This window comes from Etheostoma spectabile, chromosome 11, assembly GCF_008692095.1.
Source record: "Etheostoma spectabile isolate EspeVRDwgs_2016 chromosome 11, UIUC_Espe_1.0, whole genome shotgun sequence".
Taxonomy (NCBI): domain Eukaryota; kingdom Metazoa; phylum Chordata; class Actinopteri; order Perciformes; family Percidae; genus Etheostoma; species Etheostoma spectabile.
Window position 1 is genome coordinate 1,396,063 of NC_045743.1, and position 20,543 is coordinate 1,416,605.

General features: G+C 39.7%; 1 protein-coding gene across 6 annotated transcripts in view; it reads left to right on the top strand.

Moving 5' to 3' along the window:
- The window catches only part of sema5ba (sema domain, seven thrombospondin repeats (type 1 and type 1-like), transmembrane domain (TM) and short cytoplasmic domain, (semaphorin) 5Ba), a 165,854-nt gene that overhangs the window by 98,089 nt on the left and 47,222 nt on the right, over nt 1-20,543 (top strand). For all 6 annotated transcript variants that reach the window (XM_032528886.1, XM_032528885.1, XM_032528883.1 and 3 more), the window contains 4 exons: nt 13,541-13,603; nt 14,422-14,520; nt 14,660-14,873; nt 19,351-19,636. In XM_032528886.1, coding sequence (XP_032384777.1) covers nt 13,541-13,603; nt 14,422-14,520; nt 14,660-14,873; nt 19,351-19,636 — 662 coding nt within the window. The remainder of the gene's footprint in view (nt 1-13,540; nt 13,604-14,421; nt 14,521-14,659; nt 14,874-19,350; nt 19,637-20,543) is intronic.

The window sequence follows — 20,543 nt, forward strand, 5'->3', positions numbered from 1 at the left end:
CTCACAGCTGATTTCATTCACACTCTTCATTAATTTCTGTGCAGAAATTTGGCCGGAGATTTAATTATTGATGCGGTCTTTGTCAGAGTGGAGGGATAATCTGTGAGCTACAGAGCTGAGAGCAAGAGGAGGCTGCTTGTCATCCTGTAATGTGCTGTAGCTTGGCCAGCTGGCTGTGGCAGAAAAACATCTCTAATGGTATCCAGACAGTGCAATGCTACCTGCTTGTGTACATGAGGCTCATCATTGTTTTTAGTTTCTGCGTCGATTAATGTCCCAAACCAGAAAAATGATTTGGTCTGATTCTATTTTGTTATAAAGTATGTACATGGTATGCTTGAAAAGAAATATACAGAACACATAAGGGCACGTAACACATGTGGTTATGTATTAGAACTTGACTGATAAATCAGCCAGGCCAAGATTAGCTTATCTCAGAGCATGGGCAAGTTTATTTTTATGACTGCAGCAATTGTGCCGCTCACTAATTCATTATTTTAACCTTGATTCTTTCATAAACAGATTTAAAGAATCTTTAATAACAATGCTTGTTTACAAATGCTATGGAGATAGTGTTAGCAGATGTTTTTTTCAGAACACTTTAAAATCCAGTATAAATTGGTCTATACAGAATAAAACACAAGCTGCAAATGGAGACATGTCACAGGATGGAAACTTTGAGATCAAAGCATAACCCTAAACCAGAATCAAATTTGCAATTTGCTGTGTTTGTAAAGCATACATTTCAAGAGGTGTACGGTGCCGAACAACTTTTCCACGTCAGGTTTGAAACACCACCTGAAAAAACAACATCCAATTCAATAGGCAGAGTACATCAAAAATCTGATTTGATTTTTACAGAACTGAATGAAGACATGTAATTTAATATTATTTTTTGTACACAGTATCTTGTAAATGTTTATGTTATTTTCAAGTACAGTTGTCTGTGAATTGTGTTATTGGTTTGTAGTTTTTCAATTCAGATTCATTAAATTCATGAAGTACAAGTGTAATAATAACAATAATTTGGAAAAAAAAACATTTTTAAATGGGTTTAAAAAAATAAGCCGAAGCAGATTTTTCATTTCGGTGCATCACTAGTTAACATAGTTCCTTTTCAATAAAGAACATGGGCTAAAAGATGATGTACCCTATGGATACACTATGTACTTTAAAACCATGTTCATCTGTATTACCTGTATTTTTCTGTACCTGTGTGGGAGTGTTTGGGGAGGACAAGGAATAATCCACTGTGCGGGTTGGCTGGTCATGAAGAGACTGTCTGCTTTCACCTGTCAGCCTCCTTAATGTGGAATTACAGTGAGTGGGAGGCAGCAGCAGGGTGAGTGGGCAATATATACAGTAAAGGCTGTTGGCACTGAACCATGCAATGTATTCAACACTTTCACATCACAAGAGGAGAAAACAGCTTATTATCCCATATATATTATCCCAGTTGTGATTATTTGAGTCTGTTTTGTTTTAAAATGCCCACTACAGTGACTATTGAATTGATTTATTAAATATTAATTATCTTAAAAATCATCACTCAGAGGAGTGCATTATTTTCTTCTATATTTCCAAAGGAAAAAAATTTACCTCTTATGTACAAGAAGATTTTTGTTCTCTTTTTATGTCTTATTGAGCATTTAACGCAGTTCTGAAAAGCTTCACAATCCTTTATGAAGAATAAAAGAGCATGTTAGTTACCACCTTTAAGATTTTAAATGCTTCTTAATATTTAGTATGTAAGACAGTACAGTCCATGTAAGAGTTTTAGCAGATTTTTTATTTTAATTTATTTAAAGTAGGGCTGTGTGTTGCTACTTTTTCAATGAAGAACACACTTTTAATAGTACCAAGCATCAACAAATGTCAATTACTAAAAGTATTAGCACTGAAATCCTGGTCAGCTTGTCAGTCATGTCAGTCATTTGATCAATAAACAGATTACTAACCACCTCAAATCCCACAACGTCCTCTCCGCTCCCCAATCTGGCTTCCGTGCAGGTCATGGTTGTATCACGCTCAAGGTCTTAAACGACATCACAGCAGCCATCGACAAAAAGCATTATTGTGCAGCCGTCTACATTGTTCTGTACCAGACCTTTGACTTGGTTAATCATCTACTCAGCAACCTTGGGTTCTCTCATGACTGCCTTGCGTAGTTCAACAACTATTTTTCTGATTGGGTCCAGTATGTTAAATCTGAAGGCATGCTATCTGGGCCTATGGGTGTCACTATGGGGGTGCCACAAGGTTCAATTCTCGGTCCGACTCTTTTCTCCATATACATCAATGAATGATGCGGCTCTTTCAGTTGGGAACTCTCAAATCCACCTCTATGCAGACGACACCATCCTGTATACAGTCATCTGGCCCCTCTTTGGATGGTGTGCTATCCAACCAGAAGAGCTTCAATGCCATACAGCACTCCTTCTGAAACCTCCAATTTCTACTTAACCCTGGCAAAACCAAGTTCATGCTTTTCAATCGATCGCGGCCCACCCATTTACCATTACCATACTCGATGGGTTGCAATTCAAAAATGTGGCGGTGTACAAATACTTAGGTGTCTGGTTAGACTGCTCCCTCTCCTTCCAGCAACACATAAAACACCTTCAATCTAAAGTTAAGTCTCGCCTTGGTGAAAATGACAATTTTTACCAATCCTCAATTTTAGTAACGTCATTTACAGAACTGCCTCAAACTCTCTCCTGAAAAAAATAGATATTCTTTATCACAGTGCCATACATTTTGTGACCAGAGCCCCTTATAACACCCACTACTGCAACTTCTATGCTTTAATTGGCTGACCCTCATTACACATTCAACGATTAACTCACTGGTACCAACTCATTTGCAAGTCCTTACTAGGCGAAGCCCCGGTGTACCTAAGCTCACGGGTCACGATAGCCTCACCCACCCGCAGCCTTTGCTCACTCTGTTACGTCTCCTTGGTCACCCCAAAAGCTCACACCTCCTTTGGCTGACACTCCTTCCATGTCTCAGTTTCAAATAACTGGAAAGAACTACCCAAACCCTGAAACTCAAAGCCTTTTCTCACTAACTGCCTTCAAATCATGTCTGTCTGAGCTCCTGTCCGATCATGGCACGTGCTGACTGTTATTCTTTCATCCATCTTTAACCACTGTTTTTGCACACCCTTACCCTGTTATCTTTGTCACGCCCAATTGCATATTTGCACAGGTGCACATCTTCAATGGTATCCTATCCTGATCTCGCTATTTAGCACCTTTCATCTGTCCTGATATCCTCAACTGTTTTTCTTTTCTTCCCACCTTTGTATCACACAATTTCATAACACTCTACTAATCTACATCTATATCTAGACCACAATTCTGCACTAACTGTTCTCTTTACCACATTTCAGCATTTTATATAGTATGTCAATTCATATTTACATTGACTCTTTCAACGTTTATAAAGACTGTCTATTTATGTTTGATTATTGACTCTTCATTACATTCAGCATTTTATTTAGTCTGTTCATACTAGCCTATTATGTTATCACCGACCTACATCACTAACTAGACCACAACTTGCAACTGTCTTATCTACTTTAGCACCTAGACCACTATTTGCATTAACTGTATATTGACGCTTCACTATATCTCAGCAGTGTTATAGACTATCTATTCATGTATATTGTGTTATCACTTTCACATATCCTCCGACTTACTTACACATCCCACGCACCAGCTTTGTAAGGCCTACCTAATCTGCACTTTATGTAGTAGCCTATTGTAGTCTGTTTTTCTTGTATTTTATTATATGTGAAACTGTATGTTGTCGTGCACGCTTAGGCTACGCATTTTTTGGCCAGGTTGTCGTTGCAAATGAGAACCTGTTCTCAACGGCCAACCTGGTTAAATAAAAAATTTAAATAAAAAAAATTGTTTGATAAGATATTTCCTCATTTAATCATAGTTTTATAAACATTATTTTATTAGTATTTGTAATTATGTATGTAGTCAAATATCTTGTATAACAAAAATATGAACACCATACAAGGCTCAAACCAAACATCAGTTTTTAGTGTTAGTTTTCTCAACAAAAGTGCGTGAACAAGAACTTTACCTACATTTTGCTGTGATTTTGATGAGTAAACTTTAGAAATCTACCAAAGCATTTCATGTCAACATACAAAATGATGTTCAGTTCCCAGCTCTGTTGGTACCACATCATATATTACAGTGTTTTTACAAAACCCATACTTAGTGTGCAACGCAATCATTTTCAGGGGGGCAGTCAGGCATATTTGTTGATCTGGACTCACACTGGATATGTAGTGAAATATTTGTCTAAATGCAGATTTTCACACTTGGAAGATGGGCTGTGGGCTGTCTGCTGTCTGTCATGTCTTTTGGTCTCTGCACCCACTGTAGTTCTCAACAATGGTGTGTGTGCATCATGTGCAGATACACACACACGCACGCACACACACAAACACACACACACACCCACACACACTCTAAACACTCCCTCAGATTGCTTCCTTTCATGTCTGCAGCAGTGTGTAGATGAAGGTGTAGGTTAGTGACCGCATGCTGCAGGGATTCAGTCTGTTGGAGTGTGAAGTTTGACAGGCAGAGTTATGAGCAGAGAAGCTGGTGGGTGACGTATGTGTGAGAAATAGAATGAGACACAAAGGAGAGAATATGGGTGTGTCCAGGAGCTACACGATTAAGGGTGTGTGTGTGTGTGTGTGTGTGTGTGTGTGTGTTAGATTAATAGCAATTTTATCCAGTCACAATATGGACCAGTGCAATATCCAAATCGCAGTGGGGGCGCAATATTAGGCAAAATCTGTGTCAAAACATTTTGAATTAAGTATTGTGGTGCTGCAGAGACGTCCCAGCCTAAGAATTTTATCCTACACTTAAGAAAAACTCTATGTTTGGTACATATCCTCGCAAACATCACATATAATCTTTTAAAAAATGGCTTTTATATTTTTTTATCAAAATTAGAATATTGATTCAAAATTATCATTCTCTCCAATATCGTGAATCATATTGCAATATCAGTCAAATAATTGCAATTACATATTTTCTTTATAAAGTGTGTTGTTATAAGTTGTGTGTGTGTGTGTGTGTATGTTTGTGTGTGTGTGTGTGTGTGTGTTATTTATGTAATTGTGTATCTGTGTATTTAGCTATTCATTTACTTGCATTTTGCCAGTGAATGACCAGTTCTTATAGTGTTGAATGCTTGCTTCTTGTCCACTTTCACATCAAACTATTAAAGACAGTGTTGAATACGTCAAAAGAAATTACTACAGAGTAAAACTACAGAGTTCAACCTAACAAGCTCAAATGAAAAAAAAGTGTGTGCTCAACTCTGACAGATTAACACAGGTGTCTATACACATTGACGTAACAACCCCCCAAAATAACACTACAGTCGCTGGAATACACTCTATAAATGTGCACCAGGGAACGAATTAATGAAGCACACCGGCTTTTTACCATAAAATGTGTGCCCCAACAGCTGTAGCGATAAAATGTCTATAGGTGACAAATATACCGGTATATCGCTGCCATTTCACAATCAATTAAACTGTTCTGTTCCACAAAATTCCCACTTAGCTAATGTGCTGCGTCCTGCATTACCAGCCCAGTTTGCCTTGTATGCAGGTCTGGCTGAAAGTGCTGCACACAAATACGCTTTAAATACACCAAAAATGTTGTATAATATGTTTCTACTTTTAAGTCTGGAAGTCACCTTCTGTCATCACTAATTAATGATTAGTGAGATGCCCACTTGAGCGGTGCGTTCCCTATTTGGACCTATTTGTCTGTGTAAAACACTACCCAAACTTCTACCTTCAACACTCAAAGTTCTTTGCCAAAGCAGGAGGTTTTTTTTTTAGGAGATAGAGAGAGTACAAGTGTGTAAGTTGAAGGTAACCAAGGCCTTTTGCATTTAACACCAATTTAGATCCCATTGCATACATGTAGTCAGCATTGAAACAGATATTGTTATGATGGTAATAATTAACAACATAATCAGGGGGTTACAGACTCATAGGATGTCCAAAGTGTTTGACAAGTGGGTTAGACAAGCACATAAAGCATCACTGGTGTCCCACTTGTGTACACAATCAGTGGTGTTTACTCCTGTGTCGATGCGGGAGTGCTGAGTGTTTCTCCTCAACACCTCCTGGGCACCAATTTGTGCCAAAATTGGCCATATTGTCAAGGTGTGAGTGTGTATACTGTGTTGGGTGTGGGTTGTTGCTTAAAATAGCAGATTACATAGATGGAGGGAAAAACAAAAGAGGAATTATGTTGAGGAGTGAACGGTTGGAAATGAGAGGGAAAAATCCAGTATATAAGAGTTGGATGCTTTGATGTGAAGACACCTTGATGAGAACTGATAATAAAGAAAGCTCTCAATGTTGAACAAACATTGAAAGATTTTAAAGGACATTTTCCTATTAAAGGTGCTACCTCCATAAAGCATTCCTTTATAATGTGTAGACAGTTATTAGACTACGCCACGGGCATTTTAAAAGGAATTTCTTTAAATGCTAGGTATTAATCAGACCCTTAAAATTTAAGGCTGTTTGTTAAAGAAATTGCATAATATTTTTAAGGTTCTCCACACTTTTCTTGAGTAATCACACCAGTTATGTCCAATCGCACTGCATTGGTACACAAATCTATCTTAACTATAACAAGTACCAGACAGCTCTTATTCAAACAACCATTACTCCCCTGACACGCTTATTTACAATATTCATGATTTATAATTAGTTGTCACACATCATTTTAGCTGTGTGTCAGTGAGAGGCGGCCTTATCAACACAGTGGCACATTTCAGGAACGACCACATTTGCAGCCTCCGCTGCTCGCAAATTCTTTACTTCATTAGTGTTTCCCGCTCTACATCTTTCTTTTTTTCTCCTCCTTACTTTTTGCTTCTCGTAAAAATAGAAATCCTTTTGAGCCTAGCCACCATCTTTCTGCAGTAAAAGTGATTAATCCTCTTTCCTGCTACTAATTGCATTTTCTGCTATTTTATTTGCCTATAAAAGATTCATGTTTTGCCAGGGGCAAGATATTCTTATTGTGTCTTAAGGAATGGCAGAATTGGGAGAAATGAGGTGTCAGGCTCTGGTTTGGAGGGGGAATTGATGGCAGGGAGAACACATGGTTGATGGCCTTGCTAATAGATGGAAATGAACTCTAACAGGCATTTGAGGCTACAGGCACAAATAATAAACAGGGTCCGGGGCCTTGGGCTGTATAGGAGCATACAAATGGCTGTGTCTGACTGACTTTTAATTTTCTGGTATTTTGTGAATCAGTAACAGTGATGTAAATTACATGTTGAAGGTTTTTTCTTGTTTCCTCCATATTAATGCTTTTGTTTGGTTAATAAAACCCATCTATGTGTACTAAAATGTGTACTCACATTGCCCTTACCTGGTAAACAGTATTGGTTGTTTATTCAAATGCCTTAATCCTCAACCTAGGTTGATGTTTACCCGACAAAGACTTCAAGAGGCTGTGCAAATTAGGACTCTCTCAAAAGCAAAGATGGAAGTATTAATGTTGTTGTAGTGCCAGAAAAACTTTTACCCCTCATGTCTACTGGATGCCACCTTCTAGTTGCACTATGGTTCCATCACATCTCTGGCGTGGCTTAAATGTACACTGCAAGTGTTTCAGAAGCAGATCATCTATAAGCAGCCTGTTGTTCAGACACATTTCCAATAATGTTTAGAGGCGTTTTCTGACTTTTTGTGTGTTTTACAAGCATTTTTTAATACACTTTTGCAGCTCACCCATGATAGATGAGACATATTTGTGGCATTGTGCAGCACAGTGTCTTAGCTTTATCTTCAATCTGTATTTTCTGAATATTGCATATGAAATGCATTTCGTCACCTGCTTTAAGGAGGAAGGAGAAATAATCCAACAAACACTACAAAATCACTAAAATTGGATGTCACTCTTCACAGTTGCAAGATGTTTTGGCAGAAAATTACAGCTGGGTGTGATACTCCACTCACGTATCTAGTAGATATTTGCAGTTATTCATCTCCTACAGGGTCGGAGCTGGAATGTGATGAAGCCAGGTCTGTTGGACATGGTGGCTAGGTAAAGAGGTTGGGGTTGACAAAGTGTGTGACTTTGACATGGGAGACCATTGTTTGGTATCCATTTCCTTTCAACAGTCGACATGGGTTTATTTTTTATTTTTTATCATAACAACAGTCTTTCCCTAATCTTAAATGAATTACACTTCTGCTTCTTCACTTTCTTGCCGAAAATTAGATACAAATTGGTAAATATGAAACTAAAAGCAGGTTACAGTAGCTTAGCATAAAGCTTAACCTTCTGTAAAACATTGATTTGTCATTTCTATACATGAGTTTTTGTACATATTGAACAGGTTTTAACATGGTTTTAACATTAGCTTTAAGTGTAAATGGATTTTGTTAATTTTGTACAGACTGACTAGCTGTTTGCTACTCTTTCCAGTCTTTGTAGTAAGCTAAGCTAACCTGGCTGCTGACGGTAGCTTTATATTTACTATACGGACATGAAAGCAGTCTCAATCTTTTCGTCTAAGTCTCAGCAAGACAACCAATAACCCTGTTTCCCAAAATGGCAAACTATTCTTTAACCTAGTAGTTCTTGTGCCTAAACCTCACCATAGCCATGGCCATAGCATTTTTTAATTATTTAACTAAATTTGATCTAATGTTGTTGCATTTTTGGCCTACCTCTGCAACATTGCGTACACCTGCACGCTGACTGGTACTTCTACATTACAAATGATTAATTATAAAGCAAATCAAAACCTCAATATCAACTTGGGATATGTGAAAATAGGTTAAGGAGAACTTTTATTAGTGAAAAAATGAGCACTGGATACTGCCCACACATTAAACAGCTTTTATTCACCCTGTTGATGGCAGTCAGGCCATTCAGCATTTGGTACAGAGGGAAGGTATTTGAGGGAGAGGATGTTGAGGTGGAGTTGGTATTCTCACAGGCTCTGTGTGAGTGTGGCTTTGTTCCAAAGTGGTGTGAAGAAGAAGAGATGGACAGAGAGGGTAGTGGGGGGGTGGGGGGCACATTCTGGTGAAGGTCAGCGGGTTAAGCCGATGGGGATGCTTGGAAACGGGGCCCTGCCAAAAAGATGCTAATACCTCAATCCATGATTCATCACAAAGGCATCCATCATCCTGCGTGTGTGTGTGTGTCTGTGTGTGTGTGTGTGTGTGTGTGTGTGTGTGTGTGTGGTGTGTGTGTGTGGTGTGTGGGGTGTTTACAATGACGTCACCCCATCGGTCCCCAGGCTGTCAAGGGCTGACAGGCAGGGGCTGTGGAGGAGCAGTGTTTTCATTTCAACAAGCCGAGTGATGGACTTCCGTAGAGGGGGCAAAGCTGCTCTCTGAATGAAAGGTGCCATGCTGTTCGCTGTGCTCATGGGAAGTGGATGTGAGTTTGTCGAGTGCCTGTGTAGTGTTCGGCGGCAACACGATCAGAATGGCTAGACAGACAAGCTCCCGCAGAGAACATTAGCCACTTTTATTTTTATTTCTTCGTCTACTTCATGTTCAGTGCCTAGGGCTCAAGTTTCATTTTAATCACAGTTTACTTTATATGGCTTTCCACTGGTGCTGTCTCACTCCCCAGTGCAGTCTGATATGGGTTAATTGAAGGGAGCTGCTCTGGGAGATGGGGAGATGATCTGTAACTATCCATATGGGTCAGAGCCCATTTCCCGGCACTCTACCGACTGCAATAGCTAAACATAGCTTTAAAGTGTTGGGCGTATAGGTCCCGCACCGGGATTTATCTTCGCCGTTTTTCGGAAGTGCTGACTTCCGTCATAAATGCAAGCATTAAACCGTCATAAACACGCTCAGTCATAATCGTTAGAAGCTTAAAGTTCATGATTCCATCGAGCCCACCACAAGCAATAGGTGACTCACAACGGGTTTCAATCATGTTCTGAAGTACAGCAAGACAGACATATTCGAGTCTAAATTGAGTGTGCTTCCTACGTCTGCTCGTGTCTTAATCACAGCGGTGAAAGATCGCCGAAACGTGGTATTCCTCCTTCGTAAACATGTAAAACTATTAGAATATCCAAGCCTTGTAATCCATAATTATCTGGTCCCCTCACATCTTGTAGTTTCTGGCCAAGTTTCGACATTTCAAAAATCTAGGTAGTGCATCATTTCTCGGTTTTGATGGCGTGTAACTTTTTTTCCCTGTGCGCGCTAGAAATCATGTCGACACATCATTGTAATCTGTGGTGCCAGCACGTTCGAATGAACCTGGTGCCAACCAATAGCATGATTCTATCAAAAGATACACTCAAACAAACCAACCCTATCGTTCAGCTCCCATTGGGCCCTCGTGGGAAAGAATGACAGTTGAAGCCACCAATTAGAAGGACCGGCCATAAAACTGGCATCGCTGTGTAGCTAGTAAAAAGACGAGTTGAATGGTACCAGACATGGCCAACAAAAACCTATCCCTGAGTTCACTCCAGCTGTCTGAAAGCCAAAAATAAGGCTGTCTTATGGCATTTCACCATTTCATCAAATTATGATTACTTATTCCTATAAATCTATGTATCTACTTATTTAGGAATGTGTGTGAGTGATGTGGATGTGTTTTTGTTTTTCAGAAGTTATGTATTTAGCACTTTTGGGCTTTTTTAGAAATAAGAAATTAGACAAACGCACAGACATATCTGTAGAAAAACTTCATATAAAATCCATTTTATAAGCAATTTTCTTCTGGATTTTTTCTGTTCAAGTTGAGACATGTGGCTAGGTACTATTTTAGTATATAGCAGTTGTAATATGTTTACAGTAGTGATTTTTATTAATTTTTTAGATGATTTACTTGGACGGAAATAGAAATTCTGTGTTCTAACCTCTGTAGCTCTGTGTCAATAAGGCCTAGTGTCACAATGCCACTAGAAACAACAAGCTGAGAGTGTTAGCTTCACAATGAACTCAGGGTCATCACAGAGGGCCAAAGCATGTGGAAACTGCAGCATGTTTTAGGGGGTAAAAATTTAGGCGAGAAATCTATATTTTCCAGTGTCTTCAAGAGGTTAAAATGCTAATGAATTTGCCTCAATCTCTGCTTAAGCTTGCGCTTACATGTTGTTGTAGATATTTTTTGCCCGTTTTTTGTGCTTAGTTTAGTTTAGCTTGGTTGAAGCTACCCTAATCAATATTTTTACATTAACAATAGATCAAATGACACAGAATTATCATTGGACTGCAGTTCCTCTCAGCTCTGTGAGTGTCTTTCCGTGAGTGTCTTTCAGCACTTTTGGTTTCAGGCTTTACATTTTTATTTCACTCTCACGGCTCCCATCAACCTGGTTTCCAGCTGTAGCAACAAAAGTAGCAGACATGATGAACATAGTGAAGCATCTAGAGTCAGCTATTTCCTTCAGGAGTTGGTGGAGACAAAAACAGAAATAATGCATGGGAGAGTAAATGTTGGATTTCTATTCATCAGATTACACTACACATGACTCGTGTGCTGATGTGGCTCAGTTTTAGCTCGATATGTAAAAACACACTTTATAATGTGATGAAAGGTCAATGTTGTGGTACAGCTTGTTGCAGTGTCCCCAAAGTGACCTGAAAAGTTAGCATTATATGAGACCTTTAAAGACAAACTGTCCAAACACAGTCCGCCTTCTAAAGTTGTTGGCCTTGGAAATGTGTTTCTGTCCAGCTAATGATCTGACTTTTAAGCTGATGTTCCACCTTGTTCACCAGTTATTTTCTCACTTTCTCTGTCTGCAATGCTGAGCAGCTACTATAGTGTACACCGGGTAAGTTATTTGATTAGTGGAGCTTTAATTCATCTCAAACAATCAAACAGTATCATAAATGTGGATGATTATTTTGGCAGCACAAACAGATCAGACACTCATGAATGTCCATCAATATCATCTTAATATAAAAGCAATAAAAGAAATCCCTGGACAATGTGCAGATGTTTGACTAGCTCATTAGGCTGTGGATAGTACTGTTCAGTCTGGTGTTTTCACTCATTAGCAAAAATGTATGCAGAGGCTAATCATCCAAAATCGTGAACTTCCACTTCTTCAAGCATGGTCAATATACTTCATGATCTGTGAAATAAGATATCTATTTATATACTTCAAAAAGATAGGAGCGCTCAGCAAATTTTAAATCAACATCTTTTCCCAAGAACGATTTTGGCAGTTCTCTTCAGTTTCTCATTAAATGTGCTTCTACTGTTTTATTTCCATTTAAATTCTTAAAGTGCTATTCTCTATACCACAGATCTAAAAATAAATGTCATTAACGCAAAAACTATGTTTTCCCAGCAGACACTGAATCTTTGGGCTAAACAGTGTTTAGTCCCATCTACTGAGCTTTAATTAAGGCAAAATGAGGATCCAAAAAAGCACAGTTATGTTACTACCGGAAACAAATTCAAACAAAAAAATGAAATTGTTCAAGACTGCATATATGTAGGTGTTGATGATGAGCCACATAGTAAATCAGCCTTAGTTGTTTCTCCTGAAGTTTACGGTTTGTTTGAGGTTTCCATTTGGCTCCTGGAATACTGACCCAGTTTAGTGTTGACTCTTGGTTGGCCTTAGTTGGCAAGCTCCACTGAATGTTGGGTTACAACTTTGTCCCACTGGTCGTTTGTCCTGGGAAGGTGATTCATTAGACAAAGATAATTATCTGCAGTGGGTCCTCCTGTGTATTGCAATAATCCCTTTGGAGGAGGAGAGAAATAAATAAAGACAAACAGACAGATAGAAAGATGGAGGATCTGACACATTGATGTTAAATATTTGCATCCTTTTTTATTTTTAGACATTTAGTCAACCTTTTTTACTTGGGCAGTCAGATCAGAGAAGAGAGATGGAGAAGGAAGAGTAAAATGAGGCCAATGACATCCAACAGGGGTCCCCTGGCACCTTGCACGTATACAGATCACGCCAAGAAAGGGACATCTCTCAACCCTCTTAACGAGAGCCAGTGCAGCTCTGGTGGCCAAGCGACATGTGTGTATGCACATGCATTAGTGTTTTTGCAGTGCAGTCGTGCAGTGCTGCTGCCTGCATCCATAATTAAGCCCAAGACAGAACCATCAACAGGAATATAATTGGCTGGAGGGAAAACCGGGGGGGGGGGGGGGGCTGCAGACTTTCCGAGCGAGAGATAGAAAGGGGAAGAAGAAGAAGATGGAGAGAAATCCATTTACATGCTAATGCCGTCCTCAGCCCTTCAACTGCCTCGTTGGGTACCATGCCCGCTACTCTCGAATAAGCTCTTGGCTGGCAAGCCGGTCGCCATGTTTACACAATAAACAAACAGCAATGAGGTTAAAGTCTTTTCATGCATCTTTTTGTGCGTGCCTACAGTATTAGCAACAGTCAGCTGTTGCATAATTCTTTTGTAGTGTCTGAAGGACTCAGCTGACTGCTTTTTGGCCTCTTTGTCATCCTTGGGTTTTTTCTTTTTTTTTCCTAGGCGACAGAATGGGCACCGGACGAGGAAACGAGGACATCCTGTCAGAGCAAAGGCAAAACAGAGGTAACCTCGACCCCGTCCCCAATTACAACACTTCATGTCTGTGAAGCCTGGCTTACAGAGAGGCCATCTTGATATCTTCTGGCTGTTCTGGCAAGGTCCTTGTGCACCTCATGGGCTGTAAAGAACAGCTATTTCAAACCCTTCAATCAAGAGTTGTTGTTTTTTGCAGATACGAGAGAGGGCAAAGGGAAGAGAGGGAAAATGCACACAAGAGAGACAAGGGCATAGTGAGACACACAAAGGGACTACCTTTCAAATATCTGATAACCAGAGCTGCAATCAGTCATCTTATTTTGTTTATTTCGTGAGTAACTGATTTCACTGTCACTTTTATCTCCCTCAGTGCCTACAGACTGAAGGGTGATACCCAATACACAACAATCAATCCTCTTTGAAACTTGCTTCACTGCAATTAACTCCGATCTTTGACACAACACAAAGCTCCGCCATTTACAAAAAATATTCTTGCATGAAATTGTTTCATTACCAATAAATCTATTTCATGCCTTTTGTTAAAACCGATTTGACTCTTTTTACTGAAACACTTACTGACTGTAGAGCCTCTGTTGATGTCACAAATAGGCTTCCATTCAGCTGCAAACGAGTAGGCCAACTCTTATTTTTGAACAATGGATTTACAAGAGTGAAACCTGCAGACACTGAATTGCTCTGCTTTTGGTTGCATGCCAGTCTGATAGCAGAGGACTTGGTCCATTGTTCTTCTCAGCAACACGGCAAAGAATATTTAGCTTGCCATCTCAGCTTTTCTCTGCAGTACAGTACGTTTTTGAAAGCTTTCTTCTTTCACTTCTCTGCAGATTGAATGTCAGAACTACATCAGAGTCCTGCTGGTGAACAAGACTGAGGTCATGACCTGTGGAACCAATGCTTTCCAGCCACTATGCATCACCCGAGAGGTACGGATAAGTGTGTGTTTGTGCGTGTCATTTTGTAAAAATTCACTGAAACACTAAAAAGACTTAACCTGCTACTGTCACTTTCTCTCCCTGTCTCTCCCCTTTCACTTCCATTTCTGAATCTTTTCATCCATCGCAGGTGGGCAACATGAGCAGTGTGCTAGAGCGGGTAAACGGTGTGGCGCGCTGCCCGTACGACCCTCGCCACAACTCCACAGCGGTGGTGACAGAGAGTGGAGAGCTGTATGCTGCTACCGTCATCGACTTCTCTGGTCGTGACCCTGTCATATACCGCAGCCTTGGCGGCATGCCACCTCTCCGGACTGCACAGTACAACTCCAAATGGCTCAATGGTACAGTAGCACAGCAAGAACTTCGCTGACACTGAAAAGCTCATTTGAGCTATTTTGCCATTTTTTTTTCTGTGCTTCAGCTAACGATTGTTTTTAGTTTGTGAAAAACAGCTGTCACAAGTTCACAGAGAAAAATGTGACTCTTTCAAACAACTTGCTTTGCTGGAAAGATTTGAGATTTTCATTGACGACCTTTCAAAACACATAGTTCTGTACAATCTGCAGAAATACTGATGAAATGCTCTGGAGTGTACTGGCTTGAGCTATGGCTTTGTTTTTCAGTGTCAGTGTGTTGTCACTGTTTCGTATCAGATGTGAGAAATTCAGTATTTTATTAGTAATTTGATCGGGTTTAAACTCTTGTTGGATTTGCAAATAATCCACACATGGTTAACACGGTGTCAAACAATCTCTGCAAATTCTTGCTGTAACATTTTCTAAGGCCTGCTTGGAGCAGCAGATGGGCCAAGTGTGCACTTTTGTTTCCAACACAATCGACTCTTTTGTTACCGCCAAGATAGATCAATCCGACAGATGTGTTATCATAGGATTACAGAGACTGTTTGGATTTGATGTTGTGTGTGGAACACACAGCACAGGTTAGGCATAGGTATTGCTGGGATTAATAGAATGGCAAAGAACATGAAATGCTGTCAATCCTGCTGGTGTCGGTGTCGATAATCTCGCTGCTGCTGACGCTGTGCCTTTTCCTCTGAACACGCCACAGCAGAAATCCATTCACACACATCCTGACTCCAGCAGAAATATAGATGGACAATATATACATATACAGTATATATATATGTGTGTGTATACGTATGTATGTGTATCTATGTGTGTGTGTGTAGATGTGTGTATTTATAGTATATAGTATGCGCACAGTCTATGCATATAGCATGTGTTTCCATGTGTGTCCAAGTTTTTGTGTGTGTGTTTAAAAGTCAGACACACAACACACAAAAGAGCATGTTGTAGGAAAAAAGATGAGTAGCAAAAGGGGTTAGTGCCCTCAACAGCATAATCACAGCTGGCTGCACACACAGTTTCAACACACATGTTGCACTGCAGCACGTACATTCATGGCATCACAGACTGCTTTGCCTTGTAGCTTCTGTGGGGGTTATGGAGTTGAGTTCCCGGTGGATTTGAAGTATGAATGAAAATCTCATTTCCAGCGTTAAGCCTCTCCAGTTCAGGAGAACTGAAAGGCAAGGACGGGGTCCTGGATCTAATCAATCTATTCCCTTATTGGATTCGTAGCACGCCAGGCGCCAACCAATTGTTTCCCATCATGCATCTGAATGACACAAGGTACTATAGAGTTGCCTGTGAGAAAAAAAATCCAAAAAATGTGTCTGCGCTTCTCTCAATCTTCAGAGTCTTCAATACTTTATATGTAACAACATATTTATTATATTTCCATTATTTGCTCTCACTCCTCTCATCTTTTATAATATATTTGTAGAATATAAAATAAAACTGAGAGAAGTAATGTCCCAATCCCTGTTTATAACTACGTTGCTGCTTGGCTATCATGCAGTATACACATAGGTGTACAGGGTGGCCATCATAACCTGACACCTCTCAAAATCACTCGGCTGATATTTTAATGTCAGCACTATTTGCTGCTGCACTTTCCTTCACCACATTAATCTCTTCCTTATGTGCAAAGCCTGTGGTAGTGTTGACTTTACTGAGGTTTAATGTTTAAGTATGTGTTTATTATGGTTCTTGCCTCGCTGCTCTAAGAGCTTCCTCAGAGAGCACCGCTTTCCCCCAAAATGTAACTGTATTTTTAGTTAAAAAATTGGAAGTCTGTCTGACTAAAATGAAGAATGATTAATGTGTTTATGTTTGTGTTTTGGCAACTCAATTACTTGACTCTTTGAAAAATGCTGACTTGAATAATTAGGTGGGATGACTTGACCTTTTTTTGACTTTTTCTACTAGCAACACATGGGACACAGAATGTGGACCGCCGTCTGATTTCAAAGTCATGTGCTTAGTAAGCCCATGACACTGAGAAGTGTAAAGACAGAGAGTTGACACTGAAATAATAAGGAAGTATACGTTTTTGGAAAAACAAATTAGTAGTATAGCAACAGAACAATCTGGATGTGGCTACCTAACAAGTTTAAAAAAGTGAACATCGAACCATCTGTCCTGTTTGGACAGATGTCATTTTTTACTTTTTTTTTTTCCTCATGCAGAATCTGTTTATGTGAATATTAAATAGCCTCACTTTTTAAACTGTATCTGTGTTTGATCTAAAATTGTCATGCAATGATGGCAGCACCTAACCAGCCTGACGGATTGAACAATCTGTTTACCACTCAGCAGGGTGCTGAAAAACTCACGCATTTACACCCACACAGCTTCAGTAATAATATGCGGAATCTGTCAGCTCCACCTGCCCTTTGCCTGACACACGTACAGTACAGTATGCATAAACAAAGGTATGTAAACAAAGAGAGTCTGATGTGCGTCCGCATGGCAGCTCAGGCATGCTGTATACACACACGGTATCACTCATATTACATTCTTAAAAACAATTGGCTTCTTGCTATGGCCTTTAGCTCTATGGAAAGTAGCACTAATGCATTACAATGGTTGAGTCTTCTTCAGCATCATTTACAGTAATTGTCCAAGTGACCAAACAGGTGTAACACTACTCACTTGTTCATCTGCATGCTTGTTAGCACCAATTAACTTCCTGAATGGGTATGTACATTAAAGTTGTTATTTTTGTCACAGAAATCCATTAAATGATACCTTTGTGTGTCCTGCATAATAATAATTATGACAACAATGAATCTGATGGGCTTTTTGAAAAAGTGCACCTGCCATTCCACTTGCTCCAAATTCTTGCAGTATAACTATGATTACAGTGATTACAGTTGCAAAAAAAATTTGAACACTACCCTAGCTGATTGTCTTTGTTAAAAAAAAATCTACGCCACAATACTACTTCACCATGCGGTCGGCCCAAACCACAGGTTGTTGTTTTATTAGAGATGAAATGGAATGAAATGGAATAGGGAGGCTGCTGCAGCTGTGTGGATAGCGGTTTTGTCTCTTCCTGCTTCTTTTCAAAATTGTATTCTCTTGTTAAAAGCCCCTGAGGCACATTCCATCATAGCTGTTAACAGGTCATCTCCTGCTGTGTACATGATTGTGTGTATAACATCAGCAACTCCCTCGTTTTCTTTTGTTTATAGGTGTGCATGCATCTGTAAATTAAGCTTTATTCCTCCATTTGTGTTTGTGTTCGTACGAGTAGGTGATGTGGGACATCACTTACGACAAATGGGTCCTGGTGGAAAACTGAAGCAACAGCAGCACAAGAGTATTTTCTGTTTCATCAAGAAAACTGATCAGTAGAAATAGAAAACAAAACTTCAGTGTGATCACAGTCGGCTCAGTGTCAAAACCGCACCGTGGCCCTTTCTTCTTTCAGAATGATCAGTTGCAAAATCAACTACACGTAAAAGATGTCACATGGAGGGCGTTGTTCTGTACTGTTACTTCAAATCTTATTCTGACTTCAAATTTGATGTTGTAGGTCAGCTTGATATTGACTTTCTCAATGACTTAAACAGAGAACATGCTGGCTGACACTACCACACTCAACATCTCTCTTTTAAAGGATTCTTTCTGCCCCAAAAACTAGGAAGAATTACCTCTTATTGTAAAGACCAATGTCATTTTCTTTGACTTTTTCAGATTAACGAAATAATAGAATATAGCTCTTATGAAAACCTACAAAAGACAGGCTGCTTTTGAGTATTTTAAATGTTTGTTTTTTTTAATGATAACATTCCACTCACTGTAGTCTAGGTGACTTATTACAGTGAAAAGGCCCCCTGGAACCCCTTCAACAACCTCTGGGGGTCCTCGACCCCTACTCTGTAATCGCTTGGAGCTGTAATTCCCAAAAACCTTCATGTCAAACCTGCACAAATATAGATGTCAAAATCAGTCTTGATGTATTAGATGCAGGACTAACACGGACTTTCCTGCTCTCACAGCAATGAATTATTCTCTGATGACTCATGTGTTTACAAAGGATGACAGTAATGTCCAGTTCAACTGGTATTCAGTCTGCTTTACATGATAACCCAACCAGCAGGAAGGGCCATTAATCATCCACTGTGTCACCCAGGGCAATAAAAGCAGTCTGGCCATCCAGTTAAACAGACATAGCTCCATGGATTTACCATCAAAACATCAGACGGATTTATTAGTAACCATTTTTTATCTTCTCTCCTACTTCCCGTGCACCCGCTCCTTTCATTTACACATTTCACATTGATGCTCTTTTCAGTAGTGCAACACTAGAATTTCAAAGTTTTTATTGCAATCAATATCAAGGAGTACAGGGTCAAAGCAACAACGTCCAAAAGATAAATGTTGCAAATATTTCTGTTTCCCTGGAGTCACTATATAATGGTCCTCTCCTGATCCTTCCTCCCGGCAGAGCCCCACTTTATCTCAGCGTACGACATCGGCCTCTTCACCTTCTTCTTCCTGAGGGAAAACGCAGTGGAGCACGACTGCGGCAAGACAGCCTATTCCCGCGTGGCTCGGGTCTGCAAGAACGACATTGGCGGGCGATTTCTCCTGGAGGACACCTGGACTACGTTCATGAAGGCGAGGCTCAACTGCTCCCGCTCCGGGGAGATTCCCTTCTACTACAACGAGCTGCAGAGCACCTTCTACCTGCCTGAGCAAGATCTCATCTACGGCATCTTCACGACCAATGTGTGAGTGCACACAAATGTATTACAGCACTGCACTTATTTACACATGCATAAGAAGGTTTTTTTTTTTTTTACCCATGAGGTTTCGGATGTAGGAAAATGGAAGGACACTTGACCATCCTCCATCCAATACCATAGTGTTGATCTGTGGATATCACTGTGTGCAATGGCTGAAATGGAAAATCCCTGCAGCTGTGTTGTTTCCATGTTAAAAGCACATAGACATTTTTGTTACATGTTTAGTTCTAACATTAGGGCTCCTCTTGTACCTAATGCTTCACCTTTTGAATGCTGTGCTGCACTCTGATTTGGGACTGGAGGTCTGCATGGCAGGCACTTGTTCAGCCACCCGCATTTTGTTTACTCCACTTCATTCATACCTATTCTCTAAAATAATTAACCACACAGCTGAACTGTAAGTTGCAATGTTTGCATGAAAATCTTCGACTTGCCCTAAAATTAGTATCACCGTAATAACTAACTTTAGTCAGTCTTGACAGTTGGTTGTTGACGTTAATGAGGTTTAGAAAAAGTGTTTATCAAGTATATACAATACTCAGTATGAGAACAACCATGGCAGAGTTTCCGCTAAAAAAAATGGCGTGTGACCTGTAAGGTTTCAATTTATTCGTTACACTGTATATAAAGAATAATTTCATCAAGGGATGTAGATTCATACTATTTTTATTGAACTGCAGGCTACTTGCTACACGCGGAGAGGGCAACAAAATTAAATCAATACACATAGTTGTGCTGATCTGAATTAATATAGGGCTATTTTCCATTAGCTAGGCTGAGAAAATAAAACAATACAAACTACAGTACAAACCATCTGGCTCATAAAATTATGAAATGACAACTTGAATCTAAATAATTGTAAACCACTTTGTTTCTGCAACTGTTACGATGC